We start from the raw sequence: 27,949 nt of genomic DNA, 5'->3' as shown, positions 1-27,949 counted from the left end.
TCCCGCTCGGCTTGGGGCTCCCCCAAACCCTCCGACAGTCACACGCTTCCGGGTCCAGCTTCTTAGCCGGAAGCGGAAATTCCTCGGGTCGACTTCCGCCCCCCTACATCTCGGTGTCGGAGAGCTGGCCTAGAGAAGCCGGAAGCTACTGGAGCGGTTCGGTTGCGGCCCATTGCCGGCCGGGAGCTCCCGTGCAGGTCAGTGGGCGGGAAGTGGGCCGCCTTTCGCCTTTCCCCCCCCGCAGCCCCAGGACGGCGAGCGGGCAGGGCTGGTCCGAGCGGCCTGTAGGAAGGAAAGAGAATATCCTGGGAGGGGGGGGGAGGACTTGGAGGTCTTCTGGTGCAGCCCCAGCTCAGGTCTCTCCCATCACTTCTGGAGGCCAGTAGTTCCACTGATTAATTCTTCCTTTTGAAAGCTGCAAGCAACGGCATTTCGTTCGGATTAGTATGCATTCAAAGGGCCTTCTATTTTCTGTTCTGTCTTCTAATCTATCCGCACTCAGTGGAAGAGCCTTCTCTGTGGCGGCCCCGACCCTCTGGAATCAACTCCCCCCGGAGATTAGGACTGCCCCCACCCTCCTTGCCTTTCACAAATTCCTTAAAACCCACCTCTGCCGTCAGGCATGGGGAAATTGATTCCCCTGGGCCGTTCCCGCTTTATGTATGGTTTGCATGAGATGTGTGACTGTTTTTATATTAAGGGTTTTAAATTGTTTTTAATCATTGGATTTGTACTGTTTTGTTGTTGTGAGCTGCTGCAAGTCTTCGGAGAGGGGCGGCATACAAATCTAATTAATTAATTAATTAATTTACTCGCACACCTCTACCCCTTTGGTTGGTGGGAAATGTGCATTTTAATGAAACGTGGAAGTGTGAAATAATGGGCAGAGTCATGCAGATTTGACCCAGTGGACACCTGAGTGTGAAGCTGAAGGTGAGCGGAAGGACAGTGCAACTGAGTCTCCTCTCGGACAAAGGATGGAGGTGAAGGACCCCTTCTTCGCCTTCTGGAGAACTTTTTTATTCCTCCTTTTCACAGGGTCTCCCTCCATGGCTTAGGGCAGTGTTTCCCAACCTTGGCAACTTGAAGATATCTGGACTTCAACTCCCAGAATTCCCCAGCCAGTGAAATTGCACTAAATAGGACTAACCCATTGTCTGCTTTCGGAGATAAGACTGATAGGGAAAAATATTCTTTAATATCATGACTAACGCTAAAGCTTCAAGCTTCTTTGGATCCAAATACAAATTTTCTTCATTCATTTGTTATTCAAGTTTATGCTTCTGTATCTATGAAATCTGAAATACATGGAATAAATAATTTTGAAATGAATGATATCATTCATATTGCATCAATTCTTCTTGCAGATTAAACCTATATGCCTGACTATGCAGATATCAGCCTGCCCCCAGAAGACCGGGTCAGGGGTCTTATCCATATGGGGAGTAGTGTGGAGGTGAATGAAGATATCCCACCACGAAGATACTACCGTTCAGGTGTTGAAATCATCCGGATGGCAACTATTTATTCAGAAGAAGGCAACATTGAACATGCCTTTATATTGTACAACAAATACATTACGTAAGAAATAAGCATTGCTCAATCTTAAGCCTCTATTCTGATAAATCTGTAGAATATCTTTATGTTGCAAATTAGCTAGACATCCTGGATTTTGCAACAGGTGTGACTAAACTTATTTATCTATAGCCTGAATGAGTTTGTCCTGTTTTGCCTCGGTTTTTGCATCATCTAATTAAAACGTAGGGACCAAAATTACAATTTCTCCAAAGTGTTTGTTTCTCAGTTGAGTTTTTAACTTTGATGAATAATTGCCCCATCCCTGATTTAGGAAATTAATAAAATGGTAATAGTCATACTTGAGCAAGCCCACCAATTCCTTGGTAGCATTCATCAAGGAAGAATATTTCTAATAAATGGCAAAATACAAAACTTTCCACAATTTTCCCAACAGTATTTTTTTTTTCTACATTAGCCATCAACTTCTTTCTCTTCTTGTTGCCTTTTCTATTTTTATGATGTTATTGGAAGGTATAAGTGAAAATCTCTATTCATCAAATATTTATAGAAGCTTGAGAAAAATACTTACACAGATTATTTTGTTTGTTCTGTCAATCCTTATTAGTGTCCTAATGGAAAATTGTCTTACAAAACTCAGTGTAACTTCCTATTAAGAAAAGAGTTGCTAGAGGTTCTTGTATTGTGTCAACAGTGGGTGAAAGAATCTTAACTGTCATAGCAAGAGTGTCAGTGGTCCTCAAAGTATATAAATGTGTGTATAATTGCATGAAACAAATAGCTGTAAAATTGCAACTTTGTTATAATGACATTTTTGTTGTATTTCTTTCAACTTTGTTAAATAATTTTTTAATGTGTTCCAGGCTTTTCATAGAGAAACTCCCCAAACACCGTGAATATAAAACTGCAATCATCCCAGAGAAGAGAGAGACGGTGAAAGTAAGTGATGAAACGATTTTTCTTCTAAGAGCTTCCCCTAAAATTGCCCGTGCGTTGGCCGGGGGCAAAGGGCAGTTGGCTGCCCAGTTAGCCTGTTCCGAAGGCTTCTTTTCTTTAATTTTGTGCTGTTTTTGTTCCTTAACTCAGAAACTAAAAGAGGTTGCATTTCCTAAAGCAGAGGAGCTGAAAAAGGAGCTTTTGGTGAAATACAACAAGGAATATGCAGAATACAACATACAGAAGGTGAGTAACAGGGTCTCTTGGAATGCTGACCTGGGTCGATCCTCCTGCATTTCTGGGAATGGTGATGTCTGCTGAAGCCCTTGCTGTCCTTTCCCCCATGACCTGCTGACCCCTCTCTTCCCCGCTCCAGAAGAAGCAAGAGGAGGCCCTTGCCCGCCACGTGGCCCTGCAGCAACAGCTGGCGGAGGAGAGGCAGCGGGTGGCGCGCATGAAGCAGCAGCAGGCGGAGCAGGAGCAGTTCCACGCCTTCGAAGACATGATCAGGCGCCAGGAGCTGGAGAAAGAGCGGCTGAGGGTGGCGCAGCAATTTGGGACAGCGACTCTGGGCCCCTCGGAGGGCCCCTTAATACCTGGCGTGCTCCAGCCCCCCACCGACCCCCAAACTCTGATGTCCGGTGGTCAACCCTTGAGCCCCGCTGGAGGAAGTGGACTGCCAAGGCCTCCCGTAGTGGACAGGTCGCTAAAACCCGGCACGCTGGGCAACTCAGAAAACAGTATGTTTTGGAGTGGATTTGGTTCACCTTCTAGGGCAGTGTCTCCCAACCTTGGCCACTTGGAGATACCTGGACTTCAACTCCCATAATTCCCCAGCCAACATTCGCTGGCTGGGGAATTCTGGGAGTTGAAGTCGAACTATATTCAAGTGGCCAAGGTTGGGAAACCCTGTTCTAGGGAAGGCAGTGAGAGCCTTGTCAGAATTGCCCCCGGCGCAATCCAATCCCTTTGTTGCAGAATGAGGGGATGCTTAGGATGCCAAAAATCCATCTATTTAATATCTAATGAACTGGAAGGTTCTTGGCAGAATATCTGGATTGATTGGCATGCCTTTCGTCATCTGAAATCTGCTGTTTCCCCAAAACTAAACCCTTTAACCTATTTATTTATTTATTTATTCGATTTTTATGCCGCCCTTCTCCTTAGACTCAGGGGGGCTTACAACATGTTAGCAATAGCCCTTTTTAAGCAGAGGCAGCCTATGGCCCCCACAATCTGGGTCCTCAAGGGGGGGCATGATCGAAACATTTACATATGTCAAAGGGTTAAATAAGGTCCAGGAGGGAAGTGTTTTTAATAGGAAAGTGAGCACAAGAACAAGGGGGCACAATCTGAGGTCAGTTAGGGGAAAGATCAGAAGCAACGTGGGAAAATATTATTTGATGGAAAGAGTAGTAGATGCTTGGAAGAAACTTCCAGCAGACGTGGTTGGTAAATCCACAGGAACTGAATTTAAACAGGCCTGGGATAAACATGTATAAGGGTGGACTAGATGGACCACGAGGTCTTTTTCTGCCGTCCATCTTCTATGTTTCTAAGAAAAACCAGAAGGTCCAGTTGCCTCTTGAAAAAACACCTTTGAGGCAACCGTGACATGGAGGACTGAAAATCTCCACTGACAGTTTAAAAAAGGAAGAAGTGCAAAAGCTGGAATAGCACAAAACCACTTTATTTTCCAGCACTGCTAGAGGTTAAGCTGACCATTCTCACCAGTGTTGGCAGGAGTTTGCTCTGCCCTGTGTCACCCATATCAAGTGAGACCCATGGGCTCGGCCTTTGGGGTTGCAGGCAGAGCTTGTGACGAATGGAATTGTCTTCTTAGCTGCAGAGTGAGCAGGTGGGGTCTGGCTGGGCTGGGATTCCGCCTCTTTCACCCCGTGGATTTGTTCTTTCCTTCCAGGCACGGACATAGATGGTCTTCGCCACATCATTGTCCCCCGGGACCTGTGCCATAAATTCCTGCAGTTGGCCGATGCAAACACAGCCAGAGGTGTGGAGACATGTGGGATCCTTTGTGGGAAGCTGGTAAGATGATGGCATAAACCCTAAACCCAGAAAATCCCCCAAACTGTAACACGTGTCTCACCGTCTCACTCTTTGAAGAAAGTTTGGAAAGTATGTGAGGCAGAAACAGGCCGGAATATAAGGTCGTATTTCGGTCCTGTTGCTTTTAGAAACTGTCACCTTTCATAATGGATTTCGGTAATTCAATTATGACTCACGATTACACATTATTGTAGGAGTTCCTAATTTTTTTTAGGCCCAGAGTGAATTGCAAAAGGTAAGGAACTTGCCCTATAAATTCAGGGAGAGCAGATGTCCAGTTCTGGTTACAGGGTGTCCAGCAAAGGTGGAAAACAGGGAACCATCAGGGAATTATCAGGGAATTAGTGAAAAAAATTGAATAAATCAGGGGGGGGAAACCAAACTGCTGATTCCCCCTTCCTTCCCATGACGTTTGGCCTTGTTTAATAATAATAATAACAACAACAGAATTGGAAGGGACCTTGGAGGTCTTCTAGTCCAACCCCCTGCTTAGGCAGGAAACCCTACACCACTTCAGACAGATGGTTATCCAACATCTTCTTAAAAACTTCCAGTGTTGGAGCATTCACAACTTCTGGAAGCAGGCAGTTCCACAGATCAATTGTTCTAACTGTCAGGGAATTTCTCCTTAGTTCTAAGTTGCTTCTCTCCTTGTTTAGTTTCCACCCATTGCTTCTTGTCCTACCCTCAGGTGCTTCGGAGAATAGCCTGACTCCCTCTTCTTTGTGGCAACCCCTGAGATACTGGACGGCTGCTATCATGTCCCCCACTGGTCCTTCTCCTCATCAAACTAGCCATGCCCAGTTCCTGCAACCGTTCTTCATGATGTTTTAGCCTTCAGCCCCCTGATTATCTTTGTGGCTCTTTTCTGCACCCTTTCTAGAGTTTCTAACATGCTTTTTGCATCGTGGCGACCAAAACTGAATGCAGTATTCCAAGTGTGGCCTTTTAAAGTGGTATTAATACATGACGTGGTTGTGACTCCATCCCTTCTTTCTCTCCCGCGCCAGATGAGGAATGAATTCACCATCACCCACGTCATTGTTCCCAAGCAGCATGGAGGCCCCGACTACTGCAACACGGAGAGTGAGGAGGAGCTCTTCCTCATCCAGGACCAGAACAGCCTCATCACCTTGGGGTGGATCCACGTAAGCCCCCGTTGCCCCTCCAGGGCCCACCACCTGCCTGCCGAGGCCTCTCCCGACCCCCCCCCCCAAAGAGAGGATGGCTGCAGGGCAGAGGAGGGACCTGGGCAGTTGGGGGCTGCTCTGGGTTTCTGTGCTGGCCCCGGGGGCTTCTCTCTCTTCCTTCAAAGGAGGAGGGACTCTGGGGCTTCCCGGAGAGGCCATTGGGATGGATTTCTGAAAAGAGGAACAAGGAAACACGGACTTTGGCAAACTATTATTTATTTATTTATTTGTTAGAGTTGAAAGGGACCTTGCAGGTCATCCAGTCCAACCCCCTGCTTACGCAGGAAATCCTACACCTCCCCAGCCAAGTGACAGTCCGATCTCCTCTTGAAAGTGTCCAGAGTTGGGGCGTTCCACATCCTCCGCTGGCAGGCCATTCCACTGGTTGATTGCTCTGACCGTCAGGAAGTTCTTCCTTATTTCCAGGTTGAATCTCTCCTTGGTCAGCTTCCATCCGTTGTTCCTCGTCTGGCCCTCTGGTGCCCTGGAAAACAGCATGACCCCCTCCTCTCTGGGGCAGCCCCTCATATACCTGTACACTGCTATCATAGCCCCCCTGGCCCTCCTTTTCTCTAGGCCAGGGGTCCCCAAACTTGCCAACTTTAAGACTTGTGGACTTCAACTCCCAGAATTCTCCAGCCAGCATAGTCCACAAGTCTTAAAGTTGCCAAGTTTGAAGACCTCTGCTCTAGGGCTGTCCATGCCCAGTTCCCGCAACCTCTCTTCGTATGTCTTGGTTTCTAGTCCCCCACCAGTGTTCCCAACAGAGGAGTCCTGAGTGGGGGGGATGCCTGTCAATCTTGCACCTTCTCCCCACTCAATAGTCCTCCAGTGGGAACTTCAGTAACACTCCGCAAAAGTCCGCATTTCCTTAGTTCTCTTTTTTTAGAAGTTCATATTTTCTACAGTTTGGATTCCCCCCCCCCCCCATTGTATACAAAAAGGTATCTGTGAACAAAAATGCACAGGTTCCTCAAAATTGTACCCAAAAGTATATTTTTGAGAATAAAAACTGGCTATGTGTTAAGGAGCTTGAAAATATTTATTCTCCAGAAAGTGGGGGAGAAAATGTTTGTTTGGCCTTTTAAAAAACAGATTGGGGAAATGCCTTGATTCTAGCTTCATGTCAACTTTTATTGTTGTTGTTATTTTTATTATTATTTTTATTATTATTATTATTATTATTATTATTATTATTATTATTTTTATTATTTTTATTAATTAGATTTGTATGCCGCCCCTTGCGGCTCACAACAACAAAACACCGTACAAATCCAATGATTAAAAACCAATTTAAAACCCGTAATATAAAAACAGCCATGCGTCCCAGACAAACCATGCATAAAACTCTGCCCCCTTCTTGTCCTCCCTCCAGACTCACCCCACTCAAACGGCCTTCCTCTCCAGCGTGGATCTGCACACCCACTGCTCCTATCAGATGATGTTGCCAGAGTCCATAGCCATTGTTTGCTCACCCAAGTATCAAGAGTAAGTTCCTGGGCTGTTTCTGTCCCGACCTGATGGGGAGGTTGAGTCAGATACACTACACAACACTACGCTCTATTCTGCTCTACTAATTCAGAGGCTTAATGAACTCAATCTGTATGGCCTGGAGGACAGAAGGGAAAGGGGGGACATGAATGAAACATTTAAATATGTCTAAGGGTTAAATAAGGTTCAGGAGGGAAGTGTTTTTAATAGGAAAGTGAACACAAGAACAAGGGGACACAATCTGAGGTCAGTTGGGGGAAAGAAGTAACGTAAGAAAATATTATTTTACTGAAAGAGGAGTAGATGCTTGGAACAAACTTCCAGCAGACGTGGTTGGTGAATCCACAGTCACTGAATGTAAACCTGCCTGGGATAAGCATAGATCCACCCTAAGATAAAATACAGGAAATAGAATAAGGGCAGACTAGATGGACCATGAGGTCTTTTTCTGCCTTTAGTCTTCTAGGCTTCTATGTTTCTATCCCAGCACAACTGAAGCAGCTCATCCGCATGGCTGGTTTATTCAAATCCGCTTGTTCAAATCAGAATTCTAGTTCTGTTCTAGTCTAACTGTTGGGGAGCCCAGAAGGGCAAAACCTAAAGAATGCTCCATCTTGTGGTTTTGCAGGTAGAAAGGGATTGTTCCGTTTCGGACAGGTTTCTTCAAGGTTTCTCTGAATTGGATGCTGTTGTTGGCCCCAAAGGGTGGAAGGCTCCTGATTTGCTTGTGCCTGTCAGTCATCGAAGAGCCCCCTGCCCGGACACCGCCATTTGGGTTCTGTTACGCTTTGCGTATACACAGAGGATCAATGGCAGGCGGGCGGAGCCTCACGCTCCCTTCGCGACCAGCTTTCTGACGACTGACAGGCACGAGCGAGTGGGGAGCACTTCTGCCCCACTTTGCAGCCTCTGGGGCCGGCTGACTTTGTCCCCACTTGCTGTTGTCTAGGACGGGGTTCTTTAAACTGACCGAGCACGGGATGGAGGAGATCTCTTCCTGCAGACAGAAAGGATTCCACCCCCACTGCAAAGATCCCCCTCTCTTTACTGTAAGTACCCGGGGGCCTCCTGGCTGCAGCTCCCCCCCCAAGAGGGGAGGCCTTTCCCAGACTGGGGCTTGGGAGGCGGGGCAGCCCCTCCTGCATTAACGGTTGCCCCCCTTCTTCTGGCCCTTGGCAGGAGGTTTGGTCCTTGGTTGTACGATTGGCTTCTTTTTCCCCATACGTCATTCAGTGTTGACGTGGAGCTGGACACCCTGACACCTTCATAAAGCAGTCGGACATTGATGCCTGCTCCTGTCAGAAAACAAGCTTTCTCCCCCCCCCTCTTCCCGCCGTCTCTAAACCTTCTGCCTTCAGAGCTTCCTAAAAATATGTCAAAGGGCCATCAGTATCGACCCCACCTCCAAATGCTTTTAGGAAGTGTTTTTCCCAGGGCAGTAAGGAACTAGCTCTGATATGTCACCAAATAAACATCTGAGATGATCTAATCTGGAGCTAAACTGGGCCAGCAGGACATAAATGACCAACAGCTGATCCTCTTCCCTCGATTTTGACATTTGATTTCTCTCTTTCACGTTTGATTTTCTGTCTGCTTCTCCGAGTCCATGATCCTCCCCTGTACTTCAGGCTGGTGCCGAACAAAGGATGACCTTAATCTCTGGAAGGAATTTGTTGTTGTGGCTAGTATTTTTATTTATATTTATTTATTTATTATTTGGATTTGTATGCCGCCCCTCTCCGAAGACTCGGGGTGGCTCACAAGTGAAAACAAATCATAAATAATCCAATTAATTAAAATATTTAAAGATTTTTAAAAAACCCATATGCTAACAGACACACACACAAGCATACCATGTATAAATTAAACGTGCCCAGGGGGAGATGATTCAATTCCCCCATGCCTGACGGCAAAGGTGGGTTTTGAGGAGTTTACGGAAGGCAGGAAGAGTAGGGGCAGTTCTGATCTCTGGGGGGAGTTGGTTCCAGAGAGCCGGTGCCGCCACATTTTTCCTTCTCATGCAACCACTGCCCCCCAACCCCCCTGCCCCCGCTCCCCCAATCTCAGGCTGACCTCTTCCCTCGGAGATCCATTGTCGTTGGCCCCGCTGGCCACCTGTCCAGCTCAGCATCCCAGCTCCGGGGCTTTTGCCGGTTTCTTCTTGGGGGGCCTGGCACGGCTTTGCAGGTGGTGGAGTCCCACCGGGGCCGACAAGGCCAGTAGATCTCCAACGGAAGAGCTCCGAGATTGGCCAGGTGATCTGCTTCCTCCAGGATCCTCTGGAGCTGCTGCATAATCACCTTCTTTCTCAACAACTTTCTCTAGGGAGAAACCGTTGACCATTGGACAGAAAGTGTCCAGAGAGCCAGGCCTAAGGCCGCCTTTTTAGGAGAAGGCGAGGCGGCCTGGTCTCCGAGGGGGAGTCCCTCCACTCCAGCGAAGGCCCTGCAGCCCCTTCAGCCTCACTCGCATTGATTTCCTTTCCTCTCTTTCAGACGTGCCACCACGTGTCCATCATGGCCGAAGAAGTGACAGTGCTGGACCTCCGGTGAGGCTGCCCTTGCGCCTCTTCTCAGCTGCCCCCGGCCTCCTGAAAGCTAATTTATGGCGGCTTCTCCCCCTCCCTCCCAGAGCCCTGCCTGTCGCAGAGCAAAGGGCTTCTGCCTCCTCCTGGATCCCACGGGAATAATCATTTGGGGCCTCACTGAGAATCAGTTAAAGCAAAGTTATAAACTAAAATTGACCCCCCGGCCCTTGATACGCTTGTCTCAGCAAACCGGAACACGCGCAGAGGCACAAAGACCGGAGGACAATTCCTGGGAGGGTCCGGCTCCTTCACGCGGGGAAGATCCCCCCTTCTCCTCTGTATTCAGATCTTCTCAACTCTCGCACGTTCTTGGGAAACATCAGCCCTGTCGCTGGTCTGGAATCCTCATGCTCAGCTGCGCGGTGCCAAAATGTTGACTCCAGTGAGCAGAAATAAAGCAAGTGTTGTGTCGAAGGAAGTGTCCACAACGGAAATCAGACCATGGTCTCTTGGTCTTAGATTGACTTATTTATTGGACTCGTGTGCCGCCCCCTCTCCGTGGACCCTGGCTCTTCCCTAGACCAGTGGCCCCCAACCTTTCTGGTTTGGGGGATGAGCTAGGGGGAGGGGGTTGAGTGGGGGGAGGAAAAATTTTAGGGGTCGTGACTTCTGACAGTCTCCAAATGGGTGAACAGTGTGGTCAGGCAGTAGGGAAAGCGAGTAGGAGGCTTGGCTGCATAGCTAGAGGTGCAGCCTCTCTGGGTGCTTTCCCTGGGACCTCTGGAAACGTTGGAGCCATGGCTTCCCCACGGAGGGAGTCCACTTCCTCAGACGTGAGTGGCCTTCACTAGGACCTGTGTCCAGCCCTGTCAGCACAGCTGTCCGCAGCTCCAAGGGGACTTTCTCTCTCTGCCACCTGCCCCTTGGTGGTGTTTATTTATCTTATTTTATTATTTTTCTTTATCTTACTTTTCTTCATTATTTTACTTTTACTTTACTTTTATTTTACCTTTACTTTACTTTTAATTTTACTTTACTTTACTTTTTACTTTTTATTGGATTTCTAGGCCACCCTTCTGTGGACTCGGGGTGGCTTGCAACATGAAATGAATGCAAATACAAAGTGTGAGAAACCCAATATAAACTAGAAGACAATCTAAAACCGAATCTAAAATTCCACATAATGCAAAAATGTTCCTGCTAGCCATCGTTTCAAGACCCCCCTCGCCCGATTCCAATGCAAAGCCTTCTTTCCCTGCTCCCACCGCCCGTCCACCAGCCTCCCTCTCTCCTCACATGGAGACTTTCCCTCCCTCCCTTCTCTGGGTCTCTCGGGGGCACTGCCTCCCTGGGGCATCCTGAGCGGAGGGAGGCACCCAAAGATGGCCGGGATTCCAGGCTCCCTTGCCCAATTCGGTGCCTGTTGGAACCCCCCTCTTTCCTCCGTAATCCTGTGTTGGCTGATTGTGTTGGCGGGTGTGTCGCTGTGTCAAAGCACATTGTTTGCAAAGGGAAGGGAAGCTGGATTCTGATGAAATGGCCTGTTTAGGGGCCACCCCTCCTCCCCCTGCCGCTCTTGTCTTTTGGGCTTGACGTGAGGGGTCTGGAGGTGAATTGAAGACACGATGCCAAGCCCTTCTCCTTGTTGAGTTTGGGGGCAGATGGCCAGCCAGGAGCTTCTCCCCGGTCCTGGCACGCTCCCCCGGGCAGCCTCGCTAGCCTCCCTCCCCCCTGACACCCCCCCCTCCAAGGAGGCACAGACATTTCCCTTAAAAAGGCAACGGGGAGATTCTCCGCATCTGGTTGGGCCTCTGAAGGCTCCTCGGTCCTCTCGGGTTGCAGAGTCTCTTCAGCACAGCTGGCAGGAAATCGGAGGTGCCACCCAGGGACCCTTGGCCACCATGGCAGAGAGGAGGCTGGGGGGGCCCTGGACCATTCAGGTGGATTCAAGGGAAGCAGGGGGGGGGGGACGGCAACAAGGCCCCCCCTCCAACATGGACCCTGCCAGAGAGTCTCTGTGGAAATGCCTGGCTGAGAAGTGGATTTGACCAGGGAAGGAAGAAGCATTGGCAACAAAATTGAATAGAATAGAATAAATAAAATGAGCACACAACAGATTCAAGCTTAATATTAAACGGTGCAAACTTGACTGTAAAAAATACGACTTTAGTAATCGGGTTGTCAAAGTGTGGAACTCATTACCGGACTCTAGTGTCATCCCCAAACCCCCAACATTTTACCCTTAGACTGTCCACAGTTGACCTCTCCAGGTTCCTAAGAGGTCAGTAAGGGGTGTGCATAAGTGCACCAGCGTGCTTTCCATCCCCCGTCCTATTGTCTCTCCTATATATCTTTTCTTCTTCTTTTGATATATTTTACTAGGAGTACATCTTCTATAGCCTTCATTGTGTATTGGACAAAACAAATAAGTAAAAATAAATAAAAATAAAATAAAGAAGTGACGGGGAAGCATGTGTGGAAGCAAAAACCAAAACACGCGTCCACCTGCATCTCCATGCAAGATTTTGCTACCTGAACAGGTGCATGAAGCAAACTTGCGCTCAAACCCGCCCGCATGCCAGAGCCACAGAGCTGCGCACAATCGGGTGTGCCAGTAGGAGCCCACGACTGGTTTGAGGCAAGTTGTTTTGACCGGTTTGCATTCGGCACCTGTCTTTCCAAGGCCGGCTGTGGGGGGCTAGCTAAGGTCAGGGCTGTGGGGTCCTAGGGCCAGGCTGGAATATTAAAAGTTGAAAGAAAGTGTGGGCTTTTGTTCCCCACCCACAACCCATTGTGTGTCAAATGACACCAGCTGCAAAGAAAAAAAGATTGGAAGCCACGCGGTGTGGCAGGATCAGAGAGAAGCCGTTTTGCGTGGCCAAGAGGAATTCTGCCCAGGGGGCCTTTGTAGGCATCAGCAATAAAAACTGAATAAATAAATTAAATAAATAAAAGGCAAATGATAGGAGCCCAGCTGGCTTCAAGGGCCTCCTAATATCCTGCAAAATAGATGTTTTCTGAGAATAGCCACAATCACATACCCCAAATTGTCATTGAGCCCAGATTCCTTGCGATTTTGTTAGGTTAAGTCTACCACAAATTGTGAGGGATTTGTGTTTATTGCAGATCAGGTTCTGGTTCTGCTGGGCTGAAACTCAGCAAAAAAAATACCAAGGTCAAAGATTAGCAGAAATGAAGCAGTGAAGTTTCACGATGGCAGGAAAAGCACTGATCTGACCTCTAGGTCCCAATCCACCCTCAGTCTTCCCAAATTTTTATTTTATTTGTTTGTTTGATTTGTCAAGTACGTATTGGCTGTATAACAATGTTTACATACATTTATTAATTGGATTTACATACATGATACTAGTAAAAGAGAAACATTAGGACAGGGTATGGAAGGCACGCTGGAGCACTTATGCACGCCCCTTCCTGACCTCTTAGGAATCGGGAGAGGTCAACAGTGGACAGTCTAAGGGTCAAATTTGGAGGGGGTTGGTGATGATACTACAGGGCCTGGTAGTGAGTTCCATGCACCAACTAGTTGGTTGCTAATGTCGTATTTCCTGCAGTCAAGCTTGGAGCGGTTTACTTTAAGTTTGTATCTGTTGTGTGCTCGTGTGTTGTTGTGGTTGAAGCTGAAGTAGTTGTGGACAGGATTGATGGGACATGTAGTAACCGCTTGCTTCCGTGCTCTCAGCAGCTGGGAAAACCCTTCACCCTAAAGGATTTGCCTTCCCCAGCCTTTCTCACCTCATTGCCTGGTGCTGCACCTCCTTCCCTCCCTCCCTCCTTCCTTCCTTCCTTCCCTCCTTCCCTCCTTCCTTCCTTCCCTCCTTCTCCATCTGTAGCTTATAAGGACTTGCCCCTCGCTTGTTTATTAAAAGTGTAGCAAAGAAGGAGCGAATTCACAAGCCAGGCGTTGCTTCCCAACTTTTTTTTCCCCGACTGCTCACATTTTTTCTTGCAATTCACCGGGCTCAGTCCTGCCACCAGCCACGGTCCATCCTCTGAAATAAAGCACCTTATATGGCTAACATGCTACTCATTGGCCTTTTTAGGGTCTTGATTTGGGGAAGATCCGCCTCGGGGTTTTTGCAATCTGACTGGTATTTATACTGACGGCATCCCCACAGCAAAGTCCCCGAGGAAAGGAGCCTCCTTCTGCACCGGGTGAGTAAGGGGGAAAGACCCCGCTCAGGGACGAGGGGGTTTCCGAAAAGGGTCCCTCGCAAGAGCTGCATCCTAACATCACCCCGGCTGCAGCTTTTGGGAGTGGGAGTTGGATCCCACCTGGACTGAGAAAGAACCGTCAGGTCTCTGGGGTTTTAGATCCCACTGGAGCCCCAGGGAATCTTTGCAAAGCCCCCGCGAAGCCTCTGGAGAAAGGCTGGTCTTCAATCTTTAAATCTGTTGAGAAAGATGGTTTTAAATCTTTTGGCAGGTCTCAGCTGCAGGGGGGGCTTGGGGGGGATGCTTCCTGGCCTGACTTGCAGAAGGAGGGGAGGGAGGGGGGGGGGAAGCTGGAACTGGCAGTTTGGAAAGAAACTTTGGGGGAAATTGTGCAGCGTTCCGATGGCTATTTCTGGATATATCATGTAATTCAAAACAGGCAGGTCACATGTTATTCTGTTCCCAAATTTTTGATTCCGTTACAGTAATACATTTAATTTTTAGGTTTTCTTTTTACTGCCACTGAAATAAGTATCAGTTCCCGGGATCTCTGGCGGCTTCTTCTCTTTTAAAGTGGCAAAGGGAAGAAGTGGTGCCTGGATCTGAAGGAAAAGTAGGAGGAGGGGCTGCTCTTTAAAAGGCAGAACTAGGACGGTTATTTCCATTTTTGGGAAAAGCCTGGCTGGACCTCCTGCCTCTCTCTGCTCTCGCCCAGCCTGGCGCTGGACCTCACCACCGTTTCTGTGATTCCTGCACTGAGCTGTCGGGATGGGAGGAAAGATCAGAGGTTTTGGCCATCGACTGACAGGCGACTCTAGGGAATAGTCAGGTCACACCCAGCCATGCAGTTTGTGCTAAAAAAAAAAAGAGGGATTGTTTAAATTCATCCTAAAACTGCATCATCTTGGCTGCATGAAATAAAGAATACATGTTAAGATAGAGATATAAACACTATAATTTCAATTATTAGTGTGATTGTTGAGATTATTACATCTAATATAATATTATATTTTCAGTAGAAGATGTGTTAAGAGGGAGAAATGAATAGAGTTATAATGCTGATTATTATTATTATTATTATTATTATTATTATTATTATTATTATTATTATTGTAAGATTAGAGAATTGTTATCAATGTAACGAATGCTATAAATTTTGACTGTAATAGCAAAGAGACATTTGTCCCCAGATGACATTCATATAAATGAAGATTATATGTTCAAGTTTAAAAAATTTTAAAAACTTATTAAACTTTGGAGAGGAAATTAGACCCCAGCCGCCACCTGGAACTGGGCTGTGGCCTATTCGGAGCTGGGCCCAGAGGAGCATGTATGCGCAGGTCGATTTGCCCAAGTGGTGGGCTCTCATGCGCATAGACAAAGCCTTCCACTCACACAGAGCCATTTCCTCTCCCCCCACCCCTCCGCCATAAAAGCCAGAAAGGTTGGGGGTCGCCGCCCCAAAGCATCATGAATGTTTCTGCACCCTCCGGGTTTTCATTCAAGTATTTTAAGATTTTTATTTTTAGAGAAGCAAATGTTGGCACTCGTTTCATCTGGGAACATCTGCCTTCCCTTCACTTCCCTCCCTCCCCCCCTTCCTCCCCTTCCCTTCCCTTCCCTCCTTCCTTCCTTTAACGTATTTAAATGTTTCGATCATGTCCCCCCTTTCCCTTCGGTCCTCCAGACTGTACAGATGGAGTCCATGAAGTCTTTCCTGATATGTTTTGTGCTTAAGACCTTCCACCATTCTTGTAGCCCGTCTTTGGCCCCTTTCAATTTTATTGATATCTTTTTGTGGGTGAGGTCTCCAGAACTGGACACAGTATTCCAAATTTGTATTTGCTGCAAAATTTTGTAGTATTTGCTGCAAAATTCTCTTGTCCCCATTCATCGCTAATTCTTCTCCCAATATCTTTTGGGGATTTACAGCGAGTCTGCTGAGAGAGGTGGCATACAAATCTATTAAATTATTATTATTATTAAATAAATACGATGGATTTGATTGATTGATTTTGATTGACACATTGCCTTTAGTGATGGGCCAACGAAACCTTTGCAAGAATTCCTGATCTGCCCCCCTGGCCTTTTCGGAGGGCCGTGCAGAGAGAAATTTATTTATTTACTAAGCCTCCTTTCTTCCCCTTCTGACGAGGGTCCGGGGCTTGCGGGGGCACCTGCCCCAAGTCGTGTGGCTGCTGCTCGGCTACCCACCCTGGTCCTTCCAAGCGGAGAATTCCTCAGCCCCAGCCTCCCAGCACAGCCCGACTCCTCTGTCCTTCCAGGTCCCCTGCACCACTTCCAGCCAAAGTCATGTGTGAAGAGGAGTCCACAGCCTTGGTTTGCGACAATGGCTCCGGGCTCTGCAAGGCCGGCTTTGCTGGGGACGATGCGCCCCGTGCGGTCTTCCCCTCCATCGTGGGACGCCCACGTCACCAGGTTGGTATCTCAAGCTTTCATTTATTTATTAGAGTTGGAAGGGACCTTGCAAGTCTTTGCGTCAAGGAAGGAAGGAAGGAAAGGAAGGAAGGAAGGGAAGGAAGGGAAGGAAGGAAGGAAGGAAGGAAGGAAGGAAGGAAGGAAGGGCTCCAAATTCTGCCCAGCTCAGCTGTCTCACTAATCCTTGTTTGTTAAAGTTTGTGAAAAGGTCAAGCTTCCCTTTGAATGTTGGACAGCATGTGGCCGCCCTTCCAAGCCAAGCAGCTGAGTCCGGCTAGGGAAAATTGAACACTTTACCAACCCTTGTAGTAGGTTCCTGCCTGCGTTGCCTGCGCTGCCCTTACCCGCTTCCCGGCCTTTGCCTCCTAGGGCGTGATGGTGGGGATGGGCCAGAAGGACAGCTACGTGGGGGACGAGGCCCAAAGCAAGAGAGGAATCCTGACCCTGAAGTACCCCATCGAACACGGCATCATCACCAACTGGGACGACATGGAGAAGGTGGGCTTGGCCTCGGAGGGGGCACCTGGCCCTCAGGTCTTTAAGAGCAACAGCATTTGTAGCATTTATAGGGCGGATTCACGGCCCTTGTACAGCCCCCTAAGCTCTTTACAGACTCGGCCTCTTGCCCCCCAGCTAAAGTCAAACCTTCAAGGAAGTTCACCCACGCTGCCTTTTTTCCTCTAGATCTGGCACCACTCCTTCTACAACGAGTTGCGAGTGGCCCCCGAAGAGCACCCCACGTTGCTCACTGAGGCCCCCCTGAACCCCAAGGCAAACCGGGAGAAGATGACCCAGGTAAACCCTCCGTCCCGAGGCCGCTGGGAGAAAGGGCAGGTGCGAAGCAACCACACCAGCACCCCCCCCCCCCTGTGACGCCCAGCGGGGATAAATTCTGCTGCATGCAGGTTTCATGGGCAGAACTCGAGATGTGCCCGCACACACACACACAAACACACACACACACACTCCCCACCTGGAGCCTTGGGAGGATTTGGGAGAGCCAGAAAGCAGGTCAGAAGCAGGTGGGGACATCTCCCCTTGGAGGGACCCTCTCCCTTTTCAAGAGGGGTCCGCAGAGGACGGAGGGAGGCCCCTGTTTCTAGATTCCTAGGAGATCCTTCCCCCCCCCAATTCCCAAGTCTCCTTGAGCCAACCCTGTTCCTGGTCACCTTATGGTCCAGCCTTGGTCCTTGTCCTGATTTTCCTTTCTCCTCCCCCAGATTATGTTTGAGACCTTCAACGTCCCGGCCATGTACGTTGCCATCCAGGCGGTCTTGTCTCTTTACGCATCGGGCCGAACCACTGGTGAGTGTCTCCGTCTTGAAGTCCAGAGGTTTTCATCTGGGTCATTGCTTTTGTAATCTACAGACATAACATTTAATTCATCCCCTTTCTCATCTGCCCGTCTCATCCTCCCTATCACCCATCTCCTCCCACTTAGGACTGTGTGACTGTCACTTGTTGCTTGCGTCCTTAAGATTTTCATTAATATTGATTGTTTTCATTGCTTATTTGACCCCTATGACCATCATTGTTGTACCTCCTGATTCTTGACAAATGTCTCTTTTTCTTTTATGCACACTGAGAGCATCGGCACCAAAGACAAATCCTTTGTGTGTCCAATCACACTTGGCCAATAAAGAATTCTATTCTATTCTATTCTATTCTATTCTATTCCATTCCATTCCATTTGGTCTGTTTGGTCTTTGGTGCAGATGCTCTCAGTGGACATAAAAGAAAAAAGACATTTGTCAAGAATCATGAGACACAATACTTAATGATGGTCATTGGGTCAAATAAGCAAACAGGAAACAATATTAATAAAAATCTTAAGGATACAAGCAACAAATTACAGTCATACAGTCATTAGTGGGAGGAAATGGACGATAGGAATGATGAGAAAAAACTAGTAGTGATAGTAGTGCAAACTTAGTAAATAGTTTGACAGTGTTGAGGGAATTATTTGTTTAGCAGAGTGATAGCGTTCGGGGAAAAACTGTCTTTGTGTCTAGTTGTCTTGGTGTGCAGGGCTCTGTAGTGACGTTTTGAGGGTGGCAGTTGAAACACAGTTTATGTTCAGGATGTGAGGGGTCAGTCAATATTTTCACCGTCCTCTTTTTGACTCCTGCAGTATCCAGGTCCTCAATGGAAGGTCGGCCGGCAGCCATTGTTTTGTTCTGCAGTTCTGATTCTCCTCTGAAGTCTGTGTCGGTCCTGTTGGGTTGCAGAACCGAACCAGACAGTTATAGAGGTTCAGATAACAGACTCAGTGATTCCTCTGTAGAACTGGATCAGCAGCTCCTGGGGCAGTTGGAGCTTCCTGAGCTGGCGCAGAAAGAACATTCTTCGTTGTGCTTTTTTGATGATGTTTTTGATGTTAGGTGACCATTTTAGGTCTTGAGATATGATGGAACGTAGACATTGGAAGGTCTCTGCTGTTGATAGCAGCCTTAAGGCACACTGACAAATGAGCTGAATCTGCCTTGTGGTTTTACACACCCTGCTTTTGCTAGGAGGAGGGGAGAAAAGAAAAACAACCCCCCCCCCTTTTCTTTTAATTTCAAGGGATCGTCCTGGACTCTGGTGACGGTGTGACTCACAACGTGCCCATTTACGAAGGCTATGCGCTGCCTCATGCGATCATGCGCCTGGATCTGGCTGGCCGGGACCTGACGGACTACCTCATGAAAATCCTCACCGAGAGGGGCTACTCCTTTGTCACCACTGGTAAGGGGGGCTTGGGCCTCTCGGGCTCTGCAGGGATTGCGGGGTCAGGGGGTGAGAACGGACTACACTGCTCAAAAATAATAATAAAGGGAACACTTCAACAACATAATATAACCCAAACGTCTGTGAAATCAAACTGTCCACTTAGGAAGCAACACTGATTGACCATCAATTCCACCTGCTGTTGTGCACATTCAACTTTCTACAGAACAAAGGATTCAATGAGAATATGTCATTCATGCAGATCTAGGGTGGGGTCTTTGAGGGTCCCCTTTGTTTTTTTGAGCAGGGTATATTAGGATTTCTTTCTCTGCCGGGGAAAATTATTTTAGGGAATTCTCCTATATCTCCTCTCCCTTTCTTCTATTCCTCTATCTCTTCTTCTATTCTTTCATTGATATGTTCTTTTCCTATATCTTCTTTTCTATTCTTTCTTAGATATATTTTATGTGTGTGTGTGTGTGTGTGTGTGTGTGTATATATATATATATATATATATATATATATATATATATATATATATACACCCACTAAAACCCTCATTGTGTATTGGACAAAATAAATAAATAAATAAAATAAAAATAATAAACTGTCCAGGCTCTTCTTAAAAACCTCCAGTGTTGGAGCGCCCACGACTTCTGGTGGCAAGCAGTTCCACTGGCTAATTGTCCTCACTGTTAGGAAGTTTCTCCTTAATTCCAGGCTGCTCCTCTCTCCCTGATTAGTTTCCCTCCATTGCTTCTTGTCCTGCCCCTCCGGTGCTTTGGAGGTGTGGATTATTGTGGGACGTGCCTGCAACTCAGAGGAGCCCACGTCTGTCAGTTCGTACACACCTTACTCCTGCCTGTCCAGCCCCCTGCTGGGAGCGTCTGGAAGTGCAACCGGCCTCTTTCCTTCCCCAGCTGAAAGAGAGATCGTGCGGGACATCAAGGAGAAGTTGTGCTACGTCGCCCTGGATTTTGAAAATGAGATGGCGACGGCAGCTTCCTCCTCGTCGCTGGAGAAAAGCTATGAGCTGCCTGATGGACAGGTCATCACCATCGGCAACGAGCGCTTCCGTTGCCCCGAAACCCTCTTCCAGCCCTCGTTCATTGGTGAGTCTTGGCCTCACCACTTGCGGGACCACCTCCTGCCGCATGAGTCCCAGTGACTGGTCAGGTCCCACAGAGTCGGCCTCCTCCAGGTCCCTCCAGATAGACAATGTCGCTTGGTGGGGCCTTCTCTGTGGGGGCCCCGGCCCTCTGGAATCATCTCCCCCTGGAGATTCACACTGCCCCCACCCTCCCTGCCTTCCATAAGAGTCTAAAGGCTCATCTATGCTGACAAGCTTGGGGTCATTAGATTCTGCCCCCTGGCCAATGAATTCCAGACGGATTCTGAGCCTTCCCGGGGTCTCGCGCTCTCTCTCTCCACAGGCATGGAATCGGCCGGCATCCATGAGACGACCTACAATTCCATCATGAAATGTGACATTGACATCCGCAAGGACCTCTATGCCAACAACGTTCTTTCTGGAGGCACCACCATGTACCCCGGCATCGCTGACCGGATGCAAAAGGAAATCACTGCCCTGGCTCCCAGCACCATGAAGATAAAGGCGAGGCTGCTTCCTTCGGGGGTCCCAGGCTCCTGGGCTGGGCTGGGCTCCATTCGGAACTGGGCGGTGCGGGCGGTGGGCAAGCACACCCGGCTCCATTGGCGCGAGCGGTCGACCAATCACGGGGGCTTGGAAAGCTCCATTTGTGCGAGTGGCCGGCACGCCCACCACTTACACGGATGGAGATTCACGTGTCCACACCAGGGTCCAGCGCTTGAGCAAATGGAGCTTGTGTGCAGGAGAATCAACACCTAAAAGAGAGACAATTTAAAAGACAATTTGAAACCCCATAATAAAGCCATGCATTCCTATACGTATTCTGCTAATATAGGAGAATTTGAGCCTCCCAGATTTGGCCGCAAGATGGGCAGCTATATAAATGCTTGAAATTAAATACCAGCAAATAAGTCAACAAAAATGTCTTGGTCCTGTGAATAGACGATTGATCCAACTCTGTTGAATCCAGGACCCATTGATGTGGGTTTTAGGATTCTGCACTTTGAGGAAAAACCAAAAGCAACACCCCAAAATATAAACACTGGACAAACGTTGCATCTTATGCCAATCATTCTGTTAGGGTGGGGGGCGGAGGTGGGCTTTATACCTGTTCCAATTAGAATTGTTCATTTAATCCAGCCTCTTTCTGACTTCACCATCAATTGACCAGTAAATGGATCTCCACGTTTTCTAGTCTCAGAGAAACTCTTTCTCCTGCTAACATCTACAAACCAAGAGGGAAGAGCAGAAGCTGTCCCTTCCTTCCTTCCTTCCTTCCTTCCTTCCTTCCTTCCTTCCTTCCTTCCTTCCTTCCTTCTCTCCTTCCTTCCTTCCTTCCTTCTCTCCTTCCTTCCTTCTCTCCTTCCTTCTCTCCTTCCTTCCTTCTCTCCTTCCTTCCTTCTCTCCTTCCTTCCTTCCTTCCTTCTCTCCTTCCTTCCTTCTCTCCTTCCTTCCTTCCTTCCTTCTCTCCTTCCTTCCTTCCTCTTCCTTCCCTCCCTCCCTTCCCTCCCTCCCTCCTTCCTCTCTCCCTTCCCTCCCTCCCTCCTTCCTTCTTTCCTTCCTCTTCCTTCCGTCCCTCCCCTCCCTCCTTCCCTCCCTCTTTCTTTCCTTCCTTCCACCCTCTTTCACATGCCATTCATAACTTTTGTGGGAGAGCTGTTTCATGGGTCCCCATGGCTTCTCTCCCTCCGAAAAGCGAGAGACCTGCCCCCCTCTTGCCGCCTTGTGACTCTTTTGGGAATCTCTCCGCAGATCATTGCTCCTCCTGAGCGCAAATATTCCGTCTGGATTGGAGGCTCCATCCTGGCCTCGCTCTCCACCTTCCAGCAGATGTGGATAAGCAAACCAGAATACGACGAAGCCGGCCCTTCAATTGTGCACCGGAAGTGCTTCTAAGGAGACCCAAGCCCGATTGTTCTCCAGCCAGAAGACGCCTTCTTCCCTCCCTCCCTCCCTCCTTTCTTTCTTTGCGTTGGTTTCTGAACCTTGCAAGTAGCATTAAACACTGTTTTTCAAGCCACGCGGTCTCTGTATTTTCTCTGCCATTTTTATTTTAGCTGCTTTCAATAAATGTCTCAGGGCTTTATCGTATACCGGTGGTGGCCCCCAACGTACAACCACAACAGGTCCCAACGTTTTCTGTACCGTTAGGTGAGAGTTTAGGACCTTTCACGCCACTGTTGTTTAGCGGAACGTGCTGTTGTTAAATTAGAAACTGGTTCGCAGAAAGGGGTCGTGTGAGCGTCATAAATACGAGTCAGCCAGTGAACAAGTGGTTTCCCTGGGCCAGAATAAAGATAAATACAGGATTCCTTTTCCTTTTTAAAAAAAAATATTTTTTAATTAAGAATAAATATTTTAAAAGACATTTAAAACATTAAAATACAAACTTTAGACAATACAGTACCAACCAAACATTGAAATATACAAAAACACATAACTTTTGCAACACTTTTTTGTATGGTAAATTGTGTTGATGTCACACTTCCATATATATATACACACACACACACACACACATGTATATTAAACTGTATTTCTTTTGCAGTTTTCATCTATCAATCCATTTAAGTATTAATTAATATTTACCAATTGTCATATAGATTATTTCCATTCCTTATGTATCTTTACTTATACGTTGCAGGATTCCTTTCCCAATTCGACGCTTGGGGGGTCCTGCCCCCTTCCCCCATTTGGCCACCGGCCCGGAGGCAGCCCTGGCCTCACTCAAGCCAGCGGTCCCCCTCCCCAAGGAGCCTCTTTCAGCCCCCAACCCCCCCCATTCTTAATTTGGAACACAAAGAATGAGGGATTCCCCACACAAATTGATTCAAGTGTCATTCTGTCATAAATTATTTATTAAATTATTAACAAAGAGTTCAATATAAAATTTAATTTATCATCACATGAACTGGTAAAAAACCTGGCAAATATTTATTAAATTATTATTAAATATGTATGTTAAATATTACAACACACACACACACATACACACACAGTAGTGGGTTCTAAAACAACCCTTTACTGCTGGTTTACTCCATGCGCAGAAGCGTCTTGGGGTGGGTGGGTAGAGCCTCCACCACCGGCACTACCAGTTCATAGAACTGGCCCGAACTGGGAGCAACCCACCGCTCCCCCCCCCCCTCAGTTTGTATCTTGGTCCTAAGATTTTCCCGAGAAAGGAAAATTCCCCGACCATGTGGACACCGTGCGATGCTTTGCCACGCCAAGAAGTTCCGGGACACTTGCAAAGTCTGAGCAGGGCAGCGCAGGCTCCGGTCACTGGTTGGTGAGGCTGTAATCCACAATGACCTGAGGGCCTGTGGGCTGGTTGGTCATCGCAACGGCCTTGTCAGACTGGGTCGAGGTGCAGATGAACCAGTCTGGGTGCATGGCGGATACGAACCGGGTGTGATGTCCGTTTTGGACTTTGTAGAAAAGGAAACGGCCCAGCTGATCTTTGTCGAAGTCCCCTTGGATGGTGGCTTCCTGCAGGGGAAAAACAGGGGTCAACTCTCGGAGGAGTGGACGGTTGACATTTGGGCCTATACCGAGGGGAGTGGGCTTGCGTTAGCTTTGCTGGCTGGGGAATTCTGGGAGTTGAAGTCCACCAGGCTTAAAGTGCCCAAGGTTGGAGAACCCTTCTTTAGCCCCCAAAGACTGACGATGTGCAATGTTGGATGCATGGAATAGTTGGTGCATGGAACTCACTACCATGCTCTGTACTATCAACACCTAACTCCCCAGAACTTTACCCTTAGACCAGAGGTAGGCAAAGTTGGCTCTTCTATGACATGTGGACTTCAACTCCCAGAATTCCTGAGCTACCACGACTGACTCAGGAATTCTGGGAGTTGGAGTCCCCAAGTCATAGAAGAGCCAACTTTAACTCTCCACTGTTGACCTCTCCCGATTCCTAAGAGGTCAGTATTGGGCGTGCATAAGTGCACCAGCGTGCCTTCCGTCCCCTGTCCTAATGTTTCTCTTTTACTAATATCATGTATATAAATATTATTATATCTTTGTAGACCACCAATATGTACTTGACAAAACAAACAAATAAAAATAAATGAAATAAAGGGACACTGGAGGTCTTCTAGTCCAACCCCTGCTCAACCAAAATATTGACTGTTCCTTGGTTTCAGTGCCGGATCCATTCACAAGACCCATTTTAAGTCCTCCAACCCCGCCATTCTGCCCCGACAGAGCTACTGACCTCCAGCTGCAGCACCGGCTGTCCACCTTTTTCTACACAAGAGATATAAAACTTCCCCTTCTGGATGCCCAAGACCACAGGGAGCCTTGTCGTTCCAGCCTCACTCTTTGGACGATACACGGACATCTTTAATTTCACTGAAAGAATAAAAACAGGGGTGAAAATTAGCACTTCCTGCTCGGCTTAAAACGATGGAATTCAATTCAATTCAACTGATTCGACTTCTATGCCGCCCAATCCCGTAGGACTCGGGGTGGTTTACAACAATACAAAAAAATACAATGGCACAATAACAAAAAGTCGAACAACAACAATAAATAAAACTCCTTGACCCTAACAACCGAATTTTAATCCCCCCCCCAAAACCCTTTCACATATTTAAATGTTTTGATCCCTTCTATCCTCCAGACTATACAAGTTGAGTTCACGGAGTCTTTTCTGATAAGACTTAAGACGTTCCATAGACCCGGGGCGGCAACAGAAAAGGCCCTTCCCTATGGTCCCGCCAACCTACATTGTTTATTCGACGGGACCTGGAGGAGGCCGATTCTGTGCGGTCTAATAGGCCTTTGGGAGGTCTGTGGCAGCACATGCACAGGCTGCGTTGCCCCCTAATTCAGCCTGGCATGGGAGAGGTAGCAACTGGGTTTCACCTGCTTGCTCAATGTTGGGGCCCTGGAGGTGCATGGCCACCAACTGTGCGGGCTCCTTGAAAACAAAGGACTTGTGGTCAAAATCTTCAATGTTGTAGGTGTAATTCCTATGGTGTTGATAGATGGAACTAGAGGCTTCTATGAGTCCACAGTTTTCAAAAGTGACCGGTTCTGAACAAGAAAGAAAAATATTGTTAGAAAACTCCCTTGTTTTATAAGTTGAATATATGTGGTCCACATCATCTTAGTTTTTGTTATATGCACTTCGTATCTCCTGCTCTGTGTATTGTTTGGTGCCAAAAAACCCTCCTGCCCCCCCCCCAGCATCGCTCCGTGCCCCCCAGGGGTGGGGGCTGCCCCACTATTTGAGAAACACTGGTATAAGAGCACAGGACGAATCCCGTGCTTCAAATCTGGTCCATTTCTTACAGCCACCACCCATAAAAGAGGCCTTTGGTGCTGCCAACCCTACCGAAGATCATGCTCAGAAGGTCCATCAGGTCCTCATCCGAGAAGAGCCTGTAAGAATTCTTCATGCTCTCAGTCGCCAGGACAACCAGCACAGCTTTTCGGAAGCTCTTCAGGGGCTCAGTCTTGGTCATGGCTACCTGGACATCCAACTCGCTGGTGGGAAAGACGTTCTGGGGCAAAAGAGAAAAGAGCGGAGGGTTTTTTAATAAAAGTTTGCTCCCTTAAAAGCTCTCTTCATCACAAAGGAGCAGAGAAGCAAAGATATGGACAAAATTGAAGGGGTCCAAAGACAGGCTACAAGAATGGTGGAAGGTCTTAAGCATAAAACGTATCAGGAAAGACTTCATGAACTCCATCTGTAGAGTCTGGAGGACAGAAGGAAAAGGGGGGACATGATCGAAACATTTAAATGTGTTAAAGGGTTAAATAAGGTCCAGGAGGGAAGTGTTTTTAATAGGAAAGTGAACACAAGAACAAGGAGGCACAATCTGAGGTGAGTTGGGGGAAAGAACAGAAGCAACGTGAGAAAATATTATTTGACTGTAAGAGTAGTAGATGCTTGGAACAAACTAAGGGCAGACTAGATGGACCAGGAGGTCTTTTCCTGCCGCCAGTCTTCTATATTTCTATGTTTCCCACCCAACTTCCTTCAAACCTGCATCCCAGGAAGATAAAATAACAGCCAGCATCATTTTTATAGACACCCTTATCTGTATCTAACACATGGCCCAGACACAGCCCGGCCGTATTTACACTTTGCAGACAGTAAATATCGCAGAAGGTTAAAAGAGAGGGGGGGGGGGTCCTTCAGCTGAAGCCTAGCGACCCAAATCCAGCAGGCTGCAGATTCACATTTCCAGAAAGTTAAATCCCTGACTGTGATGGATTGTGGTTTCTTTCAGCAATGAGATACGATGGCTGGAGTGGCCACGAGGAATAGGATGCCATTAGTGCACTAGAGCAGTGGGGGCATTCTGGGAGTTGAAGTCCAAATACCTCCAAGTTGCCAAGGTTGGGGAACACTGCAGTAGAGGGGCTAGAATCACTTGCAGTTCTTTAGGCAACTTATCACAATTCCAGTGATACTCGGAGTGTGCAAAGTTAGCAGCCAGGTTCCCCAGATGTTGACTGTAACCCAGCCAGTTCCTCTTCCCCGTTCCCCAGAAGCAGGGAGGGGCGGCAGAAGAGGAATGACTGGTCGGTCAGGTTGGAGAGCTTTAGCCGAGCGCTAGATCCTCCTTGGGGCGCCAGGTGGCTTGGAAATGCCCAGGTTTGCAGCCCCAGCCAAACGCTGGTGAAGGGAGTGACCAGAGGTGCCATGTTCCAGAAGAAGGTGGCTGAGCGTCTTACCTTGGTCAGGTACGGCTGGTCCGCTACACAGAACTGCATCTTGCTGGTGCTGGGAAGCACAAGAGAGAAAAGTGAGTCAGGCCTTTATCTCTGGCAGCCAATTTGTCACAATTAAGTTCACGTTTATTGGATTTAGGAGACTTGGGGCGGCTTGCGACATATAAAAAAGACAATATAGATCAAAATGCAAATAACTGAAATTCAAAGTTACAACTAAAGAACGAAAGAACCAATTAAAATACATACGTAACGAAGTGTATATATGGATAAACAAGAAGAAACATTAATAAGTAAAAATAAACAAATAAATAAATAAGAGAATTGTATTAGTAAGGATATGATTTGAGTATTATGTTAGAATAAATAGAGATAAGATTTAAGAGTTATGCTAGAATTAGTTTATGTATGAAGATTTATCATAAAAAGTTAAACAAATTTTCATTTAGAGTAATAAGTTGATTTTAAGCATTTTTTTGAATGCATTCTTTTTTCTGTACTGAAATTTTACTTCTAGAATAAGCGGGGAAGACACAACCCCATCTCTATGTCATATGTATGTTCGTCAGGTTTGTCTATTTTAAGAAATCAATAAAATTTATTGAAAATAAAATAAAATAAAATACATAGGTAACCATTCAATCAACACACTACACATTCCTTAGAGCAGAAGGAAGTGTGAAATGCAAGCGTCTTTCATTGGATTCTCCAGATGAGGCTTTGATGTGTTATCGAGAGCAAACATGAAAAGGCAAAGATGGAAATAGACAATTCAAGTAAAAACTCTGTACCTGCAGGGAAGCGCTGGCAGATTCCTTCTCGATCCTCGTCTCCTCTTCAGACTGGCCTCCACTCTCCTCGCGGAGCTCTTATATACGTTGCTGTGACAGCTGGCGGGGCGGAACTTCCCATCCAAAAGCAGATGTTGCGGACGATTGTGAAAACAGAGAAATCCTTAAAAGCAACACAAAAGCAACTTTGCATAAAGACATCTGGGAAATTATTGAAAGCGATGATGTATGTTTGCATATTCAGTGTGAACCTAATGGTGTGTGGTGACTTCATTGCCAAGGGAGGGGCTCC

General features: G+C 47.4%; 3 protein-coding genes across 4 annotated transcripts; 2 read left to right on the top strand and 1 right to left on the bottom strand.

Annotated features, from left to right (window-relative positions):
- The first annotated feature begins 106 nt into the window (after positions 1–106).
- Positions 107–10,244, top strand: STAMBP (STAM binding protein). Of its 2 annotated transcripts, none has more exons than XM_070765464.1 (10): positions 107–197; positions 1,368–1,581; positions 2,400–2,475; positions 2,623–2,718; positions 2,849–3,212; positions 4,394–4,518; positions 5,550–5,687; positions 7,105–7,217; positions 8,170–8,269; positions 9,716–10,244. In XM_070765464.1, exons 2-10 carry the CDS (start codon positions 1,379–1,381, stop codon positions 9,770–9,772), a joined length of 1,272 nt encoding a protein of 423 aa, XP_070621565.1. In that variant the 5' UTR covers positions 107–197; positions 1,368–1,378; the 3' UTR covers positions 9,773–10,244. The 2 variants fall into 2 exon arrangements, with proteins under 2 accessions (XP_070621565.1, XP_070621566.1); XM_070765465.1 differs by lacking the exon at positions 107–197 and adding an exon at positions 296–378.
- A 3,597-nt stretch (positions 10,245–13,841) lies between these two features.
- On the top strand, positions 13,842–22,199 carry LOC139174830 (actin, gamma-enteric smooth muscle). Its single transcript, XM_070765466.1, has 9 exons — positions 13,842–13,920; positions 16,206–16,359; positions 16,729–16,857; positions 17,044–17,154; positions 17,580–17,664; positions 18,925–19,086; positions 19,989–20,180; positions 20,502–20,683; positions 21,932–22,199. The coding sequence occupies exons 2-9, from the start codon at positions 16,234–16,236 to the stop codon at positions 22,073–22,075; spliced, it is 1,131 nt and encodes a 376-aa protein (XP_070621567.1). The 5' UTR covers positions 13,842–13,920; positions 16,206–16,233; the 3' UTR covers positions 22,076–22,199.
- Positions 22,200–22,492: 293 nt separating this feature from the next.
- Positions 22,493–27,737, bottom strand: LOC139174616 (interleukin-1 beta-like). Its single transcript, XM_070765083.1, has 6 exons — positions 27,658–27,737; positions 26,870–26,918; positions 25,521–25,689; positions 25,049–25,219; positions 24,396–24,532; positions 22,493–23,668 (listed from the first exon to the last, which is right to left on the bottom strand). The coding sequence occupies exons 2-6, from the start codon at positions 26,906–26,908 to the stop codon at positions 23,459–23,461; spliced, it is 726 nt and encodes a 241-aa protein (XP_070621184.1). The 5' UTR covers positions 26,909–26,918; positions 27,658–27,737; the 3' UTR covers positions 22,493–23,458.
- Positions 27,738–27,949: the final 212 nt, after the last annotated feature.

This window comes from Erythrolamprus reginae, chromosome 12, assembly GCF_031021105.1.
Source record: "Erythrolamprus reginae isolate rEryReg1 chromosome 12, rEryReg1.hap1, whole genome shotgun sequence".
NCBI classification, from domain to species: domain Eukaryota; kingdom Metazoa; phylum Chordata; class Lepidosauria; order Squamata; family Dipsadidae; genus Erythrolamprus; species Erythrolamprus reginae.
Note: the sequence above shows the minus strand (reverse complement) of the source record. Positions and strands in the feature narration are given on the sequence as shown.

What these genes read in the sequence shown, in the direction of transcription:
- STAMBP (XM_070765464.1), top strand. Translation starts at nt 1,379, where the DNA reads ATGCCTGACTATGCAGATATCAGCCTGCCCCCAGAAGACCGGGTCAGG. An exon ending in AGAAGAGAGAGACGGTGAAA is followed by an intron (nt 2,476 to 2,622) that starts GTAAGTGATGAA and finishes TCCTTAACTCAG; the next exon opens with AAACTAAAAGAGGTTGCATT. An exon ending in TGCTCACCCAAGTATCAAGA is followed by an intron (nt 7,218 to 8,169) that starts GTAAGTTCCTGG and finishes GCTGTTGTCTAG; the next exon opens with GACGGGGTTCTTTAAACTGA.
- LOC139174616 (XM_070765083.1), bottom strand. Translation starts at nt 26,908, where the DNA reads ATGCAGTTCTGTGTAGCGGACCAGCCGTACCTGACCAAG. An exon ending in CCCCAACATTGAGCAAGCAG is followed by an intron (nt 24,533 to 25,048) that starts GTGAAACCCAGT and finishes TTATTCTTTCAG; the next exon opens with TGAAATTAAAGATGTCCGTG. An exon ending in AGCCGGTGCTGCAGCTGGAG is followed by an intron (nt 23,669 to 24,395) that starts GTCAGTAGCTCT and finishes TTTCCCCTGCAG; the next exon opens with GAAGCCACCATCCAAGGGGA.
- LOC139174830 (XM_070765466.1), top strand. Translation starts at nt 16,234, where the DNA reads ATGTGTGAAGAGGAGTCCACAGCCTTGGTTTGCGACAATGGCTCCGGG. An exon ending in TGGGACGCCCACGTCACCAG is followed by an intron (nt 16,360 to 16,728) that starts GTTGGTATCTCA and finishes TTTGCCTCCTAG; the next exon opens with GGCGTGATGGTGGGGATGGG. An exon ending in CTACTCCTTTGTCACCACTG is followed by an intron (nt 19,087 to 19,988) that starts GTAAGGGGGGCT and finishes TTCCTTCCCCAG; the next exon opens with CTGAAAGAGAGATCGTGCGG.